General features: G+C 42.0%; 1 protein-coding gene across 1 annotated transcript in view; it reads left to right on the top strand.

The window, feature by feature from the left end:
• Positions 1-13,117, top strand: part of ATP8B3 (ATPase phospholipid transporting 8B3) — a 217,822-nt gene that overhangs the window by 113,548 nt on the left and 91,157 nt on the right. Inside the window, 2 exon segments of the mRNA XM_089687466.1 lie at positions 8,316-8,451; positions 8,611-8,887. Of these exon segments, the coding sequence (XP_089543592.1) occupies positions 8,316-8,451; positions 8,611-8,887 (413 nt within the window).

The following is a 13,117-nucleotide window of genomic DNA, read 5'->3' as shown; positions in this document are numbered from 1 at the left end:
GTCACTATGTCAAACCTTAGGGGAATTAACTTAAGCGGGGTATAACAACTGACAGATCATTGTACTAACACAAGCGCTGATAGTATAGCAATCTCCCTTGCTTAGCTATTGTGTTCTGACATGAGGATCCCCCTCTTGCAAGGAAACACTGATAAGTGCTGTCAGCATTTGGCTGATCGGCTGCTGGTTTTTCAGCATGCCTGTTCGACACTAGGCCAACATCTGTTGGACAGGCTACTGTACACACTGATAGTGTAATAATTAACCTGCGCTTAGGACAAGTGTTGCAGGAGAAAAAAAAACAACACAAAAATGTGTATACCAATCAACACTATGATATAGTCCAATATTTAAGTGCATATAAAGACTGCTGCTGCTAAGGTATAACCTTCACTGATAAATCAACATACATATAAGAGTGCTGCCAAATATAATATGTGACAAAAACAACATTAATTAGACATACATCATACATAAAATAAAGTCCTCAGTGTCAAAACTTATTATTGAAATAGTGCACGTGCTACTTCAACTAGAACTTTGTGGTTCATGCTCTGTGCTCCCTACCAGTAATGTTTTTGTCACATATTATATTTGGCATCGCTCTTAAATGTATAAAATGTGAAACAAATGTAGCGCTAATCGCTTGATATTCAAATAAATCAATGTGCAAATAAAATACCCTCAATTATAAGTGAATAAACGTGCTACTATAAATAACCTCGTGCTTACAAAAAACACAAAAAAGACTCCTATAGTGATGGTGAAAAAACAGTCTTATTGACTGACATAACAGTGCATATTTGAACAAGTATACATAAACACACAATGTGCACTAATATATATATATATATATATATACACACCTACACAAATCCCATAAAGTGGATAAAACAACCTCATGTGCAAAAGTGAACTCTGATTAGTGACATAGTATACACACAATAATCTGTTTTCATGCGTTTTTTAAAGTCCAATCTTTCAATAATCACACTCCAGTGAACAAAACAACTCGTGCTGATATCCGTGTAAAAACGTGGGTTGATGACTATGCAAAAAATCATCCGATCACCGGCTGGATTAACCTCTCACTTTACAGACTCAACCCTTGCGAGTCACAGCGTTTTAATAGGATCCCTCTCACAGATCCTCCAGGTTAGTATCACTCCAAACGACAGCTCCCACTATGTATAGATCTGCCTCTGGGGATCAGAACTCCAATACTGGCTCCTTCTCCAGGCAGGGTCACATACTGCGCTAACCACTCACATGTAACATAAAACACAAGCCTCCATTGTTTAATATGTTTATTGCCAAAAATGGTATAATAGAATGCGCACTTACATCAATTTGCTGTAAATCAGGGCTCCCACCACATGCTCTTGGATGTCATCTGCATGGGTGTACAAAGTACAAAGAGGTGTACTAAAATGGCCGCCACGCCGGAAGTACGTCACTACGTCGGGCCTACGCGTTGCGTCACAGTACCATGTGACTTCCTCAGGGCTATTGGTGTTTGAAATCATTTTGAGCACAGGAGGTTCACACCACTACTGCTCTTAAATGTATGTTGCTGTACACACTGGCCAAATGTCTGCCGGTTTCTGTTGAACTGGTTGGAATTGACCAATGTTTACTAGCCTTAATCTTATTTTGCAGGATCCAACTAAAACCATTATGATCCCTGTGTTTGTAGACCGTGCTTTAGACCTACAGTTGTGGCCAAAATTATTCAACCCCCACTGAAATTGAGTGTTTTGGCCAGTTTGACATTGCTTTTGATCATTCAGTCATCTTGCTTACATTTACATTAAAGAGGCACTTGTAGGTCAGACAAATATAACATAACAGTTATAATGAAATAACCACAAATGTCTTTTCTGTGCTCACAGCATTATCAGTTTTATTCAACCCCCAAGTGACATTCAATCTTAGTACTTAGTACAGCATCCTTTTACAGTTATAACAGCTTTTAAACGTGAAGCATAGCTTGACACAAGTGTCTTGCAGTGATCTACGGGTATCTTCGCCCATTCTTCATGGGCAAAGGCCTCCAGTTCAGTCACATTCTTAGGCTTGCGCACTGCAACTGCTTTCTTTAAGTCCCACCAGAGGTTCTCAATCGGATTTAAGTCTGGTGACTGCGATGGCCACTCCAAAATGTTCCAGCCTTTCCTCTGCAACCATGCTCTAGTGGACTTGGAGGTATGCTTGGGATCATTGTCCTGTTGAAAGGTCCAACGTCTCCCAAGCCTCAGGTGTGTGACGGACTGCATCACGTTTCCATCCAATATCTCCTGGTACTGAAGAGAATTCATGGTACCTTGCACACGCTGAAGCTTCCCTGTACCTGCAGAAGCAAAACAGCCCCAAAGCATGATTGACCCTCCACCATGCTTCACAGTAGGCAAGGTGTTCTTTTCATCATAGGCCTTGTTCTTCCTCCTCCAAACATAGCGTTGATCCATGGGCCCAAACAGTTCTAATTTTGTTTCATCAGTCCACAGAACACTATCCCACAACTTTTGTGGTTTGTCCACATGGCTTTTGGCATACTGCAGTCGACTCTTCTTATTCTTTGGAGACAGCAAGGGGGTACGCCTGGGAGTTCTGGCACGGAGGCCTTCATTACGCAGTGTGCGTCTTATTGTCTGGGCTGAAACTTCTGTACCCACATCTGACAAATCTTTTCTCAGTTCCTCAGCAGTCACACGGGGACTTCTCTCCACTCTACGCTTCAGGTAGCGCACAGCAGTCGAAGTCAGCATCTTCTTTCTGCCACGACCAGGTAGCGTTTCAACAGTGCCCTTTGCCTTGAATTTGCGAATGATGCTTCCTAAGGTGTCTCTTGGTATGTTTAACATCTTTGCAATCTTCTTATAGCCATTGCCCTTCCTGTGAAGAGAAATCACCTCTTCTCTTGTCTTCCTGGACCATTCTCTTGCCTTCACCATGTTTGTAACCACACCAGTAAATGTCTAGAAGGAGCTGAGTATCACAGTCATTTTAAAGCTGCCTAATTGGTGCTTATTATGCTTGATTGCTGCTCGGTGACATCCACAGGTGTTTTCAATACCTGATGGAAAGCACCTGTATGAACCTCTGTTCTTCAGAGTGGTAGTCTTTAAGGGGTTGAATAATTGTGGCAATGAAGAAACCACATAAGAACCATTTACTACTGTATTACATAAACAATTGATGTCATTTTAGTTGCATTTGGGTAGTTACAACGTCCTTGTAGGATTTGATTCTGAATACAATTCCAAATGTACACTATAGTCCCTAAACCCCTTTACAGCATTGGGGGTTGAATAATTTTGGCCACAACTGTACATTACTGATGGTTTAGACAACATTGTCCATCTCATTTTCTCTAATTAGTCCCTTGTCTGTGAATATACAAAGAACTCTTTGGCTGAAATGTTGGTCTGAAGAACAGCAAGAGAAATGTGAAAAATGCTTGCTGGTGAATAACTCTTTGGTCCTTTCTTGGATATGATCCTAAAGGATGCCACTGGGAGTAGAAGGACTCATTTGCCCTAGCAGAAGAAGTCTAAGTAACAAACTAGGAAGACATCATCCGCCTCTGAGGCCAAGAAGAATTAATTTCATTACACCCAGGCTTCAGCCTCCAATGCTAGACCCAAGCCAGGAGCCTAATTCAATGTGAGAAATTTAATAATTCCCACACTAATAAAAGTTAGGATGTCTACCTCCCATAATGACTATCATCACACCTAGAAGGCTTACTTTATCCATACTCTGTGGGAAGAATCCTAACATTTTTCAGTCAGACCCTGAGTACTATCAAGGAGCAAACTGAGCCTTTGCAATCTTATTCCAAACACAGTTAGCCTTTATTTTATTTGGTCAAGACTGTAAAGCTACCTGGGATTTTAATTTGGTTCTTTCAACTCTGTACAGACTGCATTTGAACTCATTTGGGATATCCCCCTTTCTACTCTCACCCACAAAGTTGCTTTCCTTGTTGTCATCTCCTTTTATGAGGTGTGTGTCTGAACTGGCAACCTCATGCTTTAAAGTACCCTGTCTGGTCTTACACAAGGATACGATGGTGTTGAAGCCTAGAGCCTCTTTCCATCCTAAGGTGTTCTGGCCTTTCACCTCAACCAGGACGTGTTTCTCTCTGTCCAGTTCCAGTACATCAAAAGGACATTTTTCTTCACTTCCTGGATGAGGTTCATGCTATGTGAGTTTGCTACCGCTTCCATGTTTCCATGAAAATTAAATTTCATATTTTTTACTTGTTTCACCATTTCACTGTGTTTGTGATTTAGGCTGACTATGCACAAGTATTTTTTTTTTCTAATTCAACCACTCAGTGTGGATGGGGGAATCCTTTCTTCAGTACTAACTATAGTCGGCAGTGCTGATCAAGAGAAAATTTTCCAACAGGCTAGTTGTACACAAGTCGACTGACAGATCGATTGACTTGTATGCAACCAGCCTGCCCTTACATAGATCAAAATTAATCCAATCCCCACTGAATCGGTTGAATTTCAGTCTATTTATTGCTGGCCCTCCTCCTAATACTGCTTTTCTACCAAACTTTGGCATGCTGGGAGTGGGAGAGGTTTTATCTGGCTGGTCAATGGATTATTTGTTTGCCAGTGTACAACTCCTCATGAGGCAGCAGTATAACTTAATTATTTCAGAATAGCCAAATCATGTGTCTCTTAGTGAACTCAAAGAAAAAGATTTTATGGTACAACAATCCTGTTTCTTCAGTAAAATAGGGAAAGGCAAGGACCTCTGTCATAATGTTCTTACTGTGTGTTCCTTTCTAATCCAGTGTCTACTGCTTCCTCCATTTCTTGTTCTACTGTCACAGGTTGTTATGTCAGAGGGTGATATGAAATCTTGCCATCAGGATTGCAGACAGCATACAAATAGAAGTTTTTACCTTGCCCAACCTAATTAAGGATTTTTCCTTCTTTCAATATATCTCGAACCTCAAAATTAATCATTCCAAATCCTATGCCTTAAACATTACTCTTCCTTCAGACCTGGTTTCCTTTTGTCAGTCACAGTTCCCGTTTCCATGGGAAAGGGACTCCCTTACCTATATGGGAATACAGCTTACGAGTAACCTCTCTGATCTTTATGTCAAAAACTTTCTTCCAACCCTTGGTGCCATCCGAGCAGACCTAACTAGGTGGCATCGCCCATGCTTCTCCTGGTTTGGTAGGGCTGCTATACTAAAAATGAATATCCTCCCGCGCCTCCTCTATCTATTTCAAACCTTACCTATCCATTTAACACCTGCCTTTTGCATTTCATGCAGAAGAATGTGCTCTCTTTTTCTCTGGAATTATAAACGGCCACGCATTTCCTTCTCCCAACTTGTGCTCCACAAATCCAAAGGGGGGATTGGACTACCTGACCTGCAACTTTACCATCGGGCCTGCCATCTTACTAGGATAATCAATTGGAATATTCACTTTACCACCAAAGCGTGGGTCCAGCTGGAACACTCTTGTTCCACTTCCCCCTTGGCATCGATCCCGTGGCTTCTGACCAAACACATTCCTCAAGACCTCCTCCTACATCCAGTAATCGGTCCTTCCCTTAAAACCTTTCGCTTAGCCTGTAAATCGGCCTCCATTTCCGATGCCCCCAACCCACTAACTTCTCTTCGCCTCAATCTGGACTTTCCGCCCGGTATGCATAAGTGCTTTCCATCAGCACATTGGCCACACAGTCAAGTATTGGCGAACCACTTTTTTTCACAAAGGTCAGCTGAAGTCTTGTTCTTCCCTAGCAAGTACTATGGGTGATCTCACCTTTCCCTTTTGGGCCTATCTTCAAATCAGACATTTTCTTCTCTCTCCTGCATATCGCCATAAATGGGTCCGCCCTCTCACCTCCTTTGAGTCACTCTGTTCAAAGGCTGAACCATGGAGGCATTTAGTATCATTTACCTATCTGCTTCTTCTTAGTGACAGAACCTCGGATTCACTTCCCGCCTGCAAAGCTTGGAAAAGAGACTTAAACATTGACTTTTCTTCCTCTGATTGGGACCAAATCTTTACCTTTTCTCATAAGTGCTCCTTGAATGTTTCGGCACAAGAAAACGGATACAAGTTGGCGACACGTTGGTACAATACACCTTCTAGAATCCATCATTTTGATCCATCCAGACCTAGTAATTGTTGGAGATGTGGGGCTGCTGTTGGATCTCTTCTTCATATTTGGTGGGACTGCCCTATGGTTCAGCCCTTTTGGCAGGAGGTACATCGGATTACTTCTTTGGTGTCTACTCTTGATATTGAGTTCTCTCCAGCCCAACTCCTCCTCCACCACACTACACTTCCCAAACGTCTATATTTCAAATCTCTGGTCATGCATATGCTTAACGCGGCTAAACTCTGCTTACCGGTTCTCTGGGGGTCTGTTCACCCCCCCACAGTGCGAGATTGGTTTATACGTTTGAACAGAATTGCTGAAATGGAAGAGCTGATTGCTTCTTCTCTGCATAACCCTTCTAAATTTTCTCATACATGGTCCTGTTGGATTCACTTCCGAACGACCCCTGAATATCGTTCTTTCATGGGCCTTGCTGACTGATTCTGAACCTCTCTGATACCCCGTAGTGTTTCTGGGGATATATCAGCTCTCTGTTTTTTTTAAGGTTGTGATTGAGGTCCTTTGTCTCGATGTCCTATACTGCTTGGAGCAAGTTTCGCTTGGCACCCTGCTACGCCTGCAACTGTCCCCAGCTCACTTCTCTGCCAGGGTTGTGCGTATCTCTCATGTCCTGGGAGTCTTGAGTAAAGGTGACTTACCTACCCTTCTACTCACCCACACCTCCTCCCAGTCCGACCCTTCCCCAACCCCCCATCTCCCTCCCCCCCACCCTCCCCTTTTTTTTTATTTTTCTTCTTCCCCTCCCTTCCCTTCTTTTTCATGCTTATTCTTAAATTCTTAATCCCCATTTCCTTGCTTTCCTACTCAGAGTTTAGCTTTCATTCTCCCCTTTCCATTTTGGTACACTTCTCTACACATAGGAGCCCTACTCCCTATCTGCAATCCAGCTGCACATATGTTTTACTTTTACATATCTCCTTTCCTGAACCCTTTACCCACGTGCTGGCAACCTGTAGTGGATTACCTCAGTTTCATCAAAAGTAAAAGGCCCTATCCTACAAGCATTTGCACCCCCCCCCCTCCACACCTACTGTATACATTTCCAATGCATACCTTTGACTCACTGGCCCTGTTCTTTGCTGCTGCTTGGTAACTGAGCTTATATATCATCGACCCTGCCAATGCTGTGATTCCAATATGCTGAATAAGGGCTTGAGACCAGATATGCCTTTAATGTTCCTGCGTTTGCATGTCCTCATTTTTCCCGTTTTCTTTTACCTGGGATGACTTACGTCTGATTCTTTGCCTATGTATTGCTATGTATCTTTTTGTTTGCTGTATGTGTATTACCTCCTCTTGTATTTCCGACTGATACCTTGTATTACCTATACCTATTGTATGCTCTGAGTTTATTAATAAACTTTATGGAAAAAAAAACAAAAAAAACAAATAGAAGTTTTATCTTTTCTAAAGTCTACCAAAACTAAAAAAAATAAGACTATTATTTTTGTTATAAAAAATGTAAAAGAGTTTGAGCAGCCCTTTACAAAGTAAAGAGAGACAGTACAATTACAAAACAATTCAGAACAAGAGGACTAGGGGGACATACTTGTGAAGGCTTACATTCTAAAAGGGAGGGGCAAGTGACACATAATAACTGTAAGAGATGAACTAATGGAGAAAGTAGAAGCACAGTTTTAGGTGGAGGTGGGATAGGCTTCCTGGAAGAGATGTGTTTTCAAAGAACCTCTTCCATTCTAGAGGATGGGAGAGGCTCTGAAGTAGTCCTGGAGGCAAGCATGGGAAGAGGAGGTGGCAAGGGAGCTAGAGAGGAAGAGATCCTGGGAGGGACAGAGTGGACAGTTTGGGTGATATTTTAAGATGATGTTGGTGTTTTAACATGGGGCAGAGTTGTAGTTGGCTTTTTTATGTTGTTAGTAGTTTAAATCATATATGCTGGGTTGGAGGAAGCCATTGGAGGCATTGGCAGAGGGGGAAGTGGAATTGAACAGTTGGTAAGGTGGATGAGTCTAGCATCAGCATTCATTAAAAATTGAAGAGGGAATAGCCTGTGTAAGGGTAGTCCAGCAAGAAGGAAGTTGCAATAGTCAAGGTAAGGGATAACCAGGTAGTGAATTTATAACTTTTGGTTATGTTTGGGTTGAACTTTAATTACTGAACCATGTTTTGTGTGTTTATAAAACCAGTGATATCCTAGATGACTGCTGGGAGAACAACAACCTTTCAGGGAGTGGGCAAAATCTTTTGGACATCAACACATTCAAGAAACACAGAGAGCATATTGGGCAGAGGGTAGCTCTTGTGGTTAGTGGAGGTTTTCTGGTAAGTTCTGTTTCTTGCCTGTGACAATGTGATACTTATTAAATGCCATAGATTTTATTATAAAACTATTCAAACACTATTTTTTATATATGTTTAATGCAAAGAGTAATTACTATTGATTGTCTTGTGCTTCAAATAAATAGTGTTTTTTTGTCGCAGGGACGGATTTTAACACCCAGTAAAAGAAAAAAGTGCAAGTGGCAACTCTTCCAAAAACTAGTAGACCACTGCCATCGGAAAAAAGTGATTCCCAGTGAACAAGAAGTCATAATGAGAGAATATTCTTTTGTAGACCTTGCTTCTCAGTGCCAAGCTGTCATCTGCTGCAGGGTGACACCAAAGCAAAAAGCTATGATTGTACAGCTTGTGAGAAAACACAAGAAAGCCATAACCCTTGCTATTGGCGATGGTGCAAATGATGTAAATATGATTAAAAGTAAGTTTGGGTTTAATATTTTTACTGTCCTTTTTCTTTTGGATTATTGACAAGAGTGGAGAAACAGGTTGGTGGTGGAGGAGATTGATTGCTCTGGATTAAACATTGTGACAAACAGTTGTTTAGGTAAGTGCTATACATACAGTGCTAAAATACCAACAATAAACAGTGTGATCAGTCCAAATTATTTGCAATAAAAGCATAAATAGTCTGTGATAATCAATCTCCCAACTGAGGACTCCCACCTGTGATATTAAATAAATAAGTAACGAGCATGCTCCACCTCTGTGCAGAGTGAATACTCACTTCCAATATGGACCCATATTCCCATATAGGTCATACACGCTTTGTGTGAATCCCAAAATAGCAGGTGCTGCTATGTCTCCTGCTCCTGTTCTAGATGCCTTTGACAGATTATCTTTGTTCATCAGTAGCAGCCAGCAAATGCTCAAAAGAAATTAAAAAGGGTATCCCTGAAGAAGTATAGAAAAAGGGGGTAACCGGGATACTGCCAACTATGGACTATAGTGAGAATACCTAGGAAAAAGAGGGGTCAGAAATTATGTAATGAACTAAATACTGGCCCCCATATAAATAGAGAATATGCCGACTCACATGGAGATAGCCATGTGGTGTCCTCAGGACCCAAACATAACTGAGGGAAAAAGAAGGGAAAACAATGACAGAGGCACAAGATGCCTAAGTCAACTGGGTCCAAAAGAGGTCAAACTGCGGCTTGTAATAAGAAAAATGTATAAATTTTAATTGCAGTAAAAACACGAATCAATACACATGGTAAAACCAAAAACAATAATGAAAGGAGAGAGCTTCACCACTAGCAAAGAGAAAAATAGAAGAGAATGTGATGGTTGTCCGGGTTGACACCACACATGCTATAGTCCCAGAACCAAGAAAAGAGTTATTAAAAACCCAGATAAAATGGGTGTAAGATGTGGGAATAAGAAGGATAGTGCCAGAGAAAGCTGTAGAATATTTAAAACATAGTCCGCTTAATTTCTAAACAATTATCTGGATATCATATGAAAAGTTGATGGATAGTAAGCATGATAATGATAACAAAGCATATGACCAAAAAATAGTATGGAAACAAAATGTAAGTTCTCTGGAACATCCTCAAGGCTGTAGATGATATAAACCTTTTAAATCATCTCAGAAAAAAACATTACCTATTTTGATAAGGGTCAAGTTGCCAGCCCAAAGATTCAATATAATGCAATCACAAAATAAAAACATAAAGATACATGAAAATAAATATGTTCTGAAGAGAGCTACAAAAATATTTTGAAGTCTTTCACAGTCACCCAATAACAGTGAAAGTCAGAAATTCAAATATAAAACAGTAAAGAAATTTCCAAGAAGTGTTTGGGCTGCCAACATATCTGTATGGACATTGCTAACAAGGATTTAGAAAATCACCACATTTTTGGACAGGCCTAGTTAGGGTCTATTCAAACGAAGCCAATTGATCTTTGTAGTATGCTTACAGCATATGCGATAATTCGCTTTCCTGACACCGTCATGGCAGCATACATGTGATATAGCTCCACCCCTATATCCACCCACAGAACCTGTCTAGATCTTTAAAAGGAAAGCAAGAGCAACCTTTCTCATTCTCCTTTTTGTCCTCAAGATCTACACCTGCAAGACCGTGATGTTGCGAAAAGTCCCTACCTGCTGATTGAGTTGGAGTCCATCTAGATTCAGCTTCTTCCTGGCGCAGTCACGCATCTTAGGTTGCTAAATGCACCAAAAAGGTGAAAAGACCCTTATGGTGGTCTTTTGGCGCTAAGGAGTTCTCTAATTAGAGACGTCGGAACCTCATGTCACCACATGAGCTGGTGTTTGGATACTGCAGCCCATACTGCATGTGTTTCTAAGCACACCTGAGCTGAATCCTGGTGCTGGAGTTAGTGTTGCCTTTTCCTTTTCTCCGTCTGTCAGGGCCTGGACTTGAACCTGGGACTTCTACTGTGTCAGGCAGTAACTCTACTCACTGAGCTACCTAGGATGCTGGACAACACTTTGCCTCATCTATTGGATAATCCTGCCTTGTGCCTTGTTTGCTCTTGAACCTTGAACTCCTTGCTCCTCCCATGAACTTCCTATATAAGTCATATCCTTGGACTTCCTCCTTGCCAGATTATTGTGCCTTTCCAGCCAATATCCTGCTACTGTTCCTGCTGCTGTCTACACCTCCGCTACTGACCTTTGGCTTGTTCCTGACCACGATTGATCTGCTACCATTTGTGACCGACCCTTGGCTTGTGACCGACTCTGCTTTCGTCTGATCCCTAACCTGTTGATCCGCTATTGGTTCCCAGTCTGCTCATTCCCTGGTGGGGTGATCCTGAGATCTGTGACCTGGTATTAACACGCAGCCCAATCCATCTCCACCATTAGGAGCTCTGGTGAATACCGGTTAATACTTAGACCCCGCACCTCAGATGAGCCTGCGTCATTCCCAGGGGGATCTGCTGGTGTACCTATCCTGCTGGTTCCAGGTAAGCCTTTTACTGCTATAGCAACTGGTCTCTGAACCTGACCTTACACCGTGACAGAATAATCTGGCCCACACATGGAGGCCGCTATAGCAAATGCCATGGCTCCTGTCAGGCAGCAAATTTCAGAGCTACAAGAGTTTGGTGTTACCTACCAAAAGAAATTTGCTGAACTGCAAAGTGTAGTAGAGGGGCAACAGGAAGAGATCCATGCTCTGCAGACACGATTGCTGGACATGTGCTCCCGCGATGTTGCTAATACAAGCATGCCTCTGCCACTCAAGTTCAATGGAGACTGCCGCCACTACAGGGGTTTCCTTAACCAATGCCGCATTTATTTCCAGATGCAACCTGCTGCATTTAATACTGAGAGGCAGAAGGTATTGTTTGTTATAAACCTCCTGACTGAGGAAGCCCTAGCTTGGGCCTCTCCCTAATATAGAGCAAAACAATGCAATGTTAAACAGTTTTGCGACTTTTGTGACTGCAATGAACCAGGTCTTTGATGATCCCAACCGCTGCGCTACCGCTGAAGCAAAGCTGCATAGTTTGAGGCAGGGTAGACGCCCTGTTGCGGAGTATACAACTGAATTTCGACGCTGGATCTCAGACACCACCTGGAACCCAGCAGCGCAAAAGAGTCAGTTCCGGCAGGGGCTCTCTGAACAGGTGAAGGATGAGCTCGACAGAGGAGAGACTCCTAACGATCTTGAGGAGTTCATCCAATTATGCATTCGGATTGACCAGAGACTGACAGAAAGAAGAAAGGAGAGATTGGGAAGTAATGGTGGCATGTGTTTTTCTGCTAATCAGTTCAGTCAGAAGGATTTAAACATTTCTTCAGATTATAACACACCTGAACCTATGCAAGTAGATACTGTTAAAAGATCAATTTCTACTCAAGAGAAGGAGAGAAGACGTTTGGAGAATTTATGTTTATACTGTGGGGACTCTGGGCATTACGCAGTCAATTGTCCTAATAAAGTCAAAAGAACAATTGCTGCGACTGATGTTATCCTGCCTGAACGCATAAATTCAATTACCCAGTCTATCTCCCCATTGATCGATGAAGAAAATAAAGTTGGTCCTAAACAGTCTCATTTTGTTGTCCCTATCAAACTTTTTACTGAGGGCCATGAAATTCCTTGTGCTGCTATGCTGGACTCTGGGGCTGGGGGAAACTTTATGGACATAGAGTTTGCCCACAATAATAATATTCTCAGGAGAAACAAATCTGCCCCTATTGATATGGAGACAGTTGATGGTTCACCTTTATCATCAGGACCAGTTACTCATGAAACAGTTCCTCTAGTACTCCAATTTCAGGCTGACCATTTTGAGATCATCAGCTTTCAGCTGATTACATCACCTAAATTTCCTGTCATCCTGGGCATCCCTTGGTTTACTACCCATAATCCCTTCATCAACTGGGGAGCACGGACCATAAATTTTACATCCCCCCCATTGTGAGGAACATTGTAGGAAACCATGTGCTACAAGTTGTCTACCAATCAGGAAATCACAGGCTGATATGGTAACTACACAGTCATATGACAATCTGCCTCCACAATACCATGAGTTTCGAGATGTCTGTGATAAGAAAAATGCGGATCAACTACAGTACCTCCTCATCGTCCATATGATTGTCCCATTGAACTGCTTCCAGGAGCAGAAATACCATTCAGCCGCATTTTCAATTTATCAGAACCTG

Source organism: Staurois parvus, unplaced genomic scaffold (genome assembly GCF_062004578.1).
Source record: "Staurois parvus isolate SC_StPar_1 unplaced genomic scaffold, SC_StPar_1.0 ptg000425l, whole genome shotgun sequence".
Lineage (NCBI taxonomy): Eukaryota > Metazoa > Chordata > Amphibia > Anura > Ranidae > Staurois > Staurois parvus.
The sequence above is the reverse complement of the archived record's forward strand: the minus strand, read 5'-3'. Positions and strand labels throughout refer to the sequence as shown.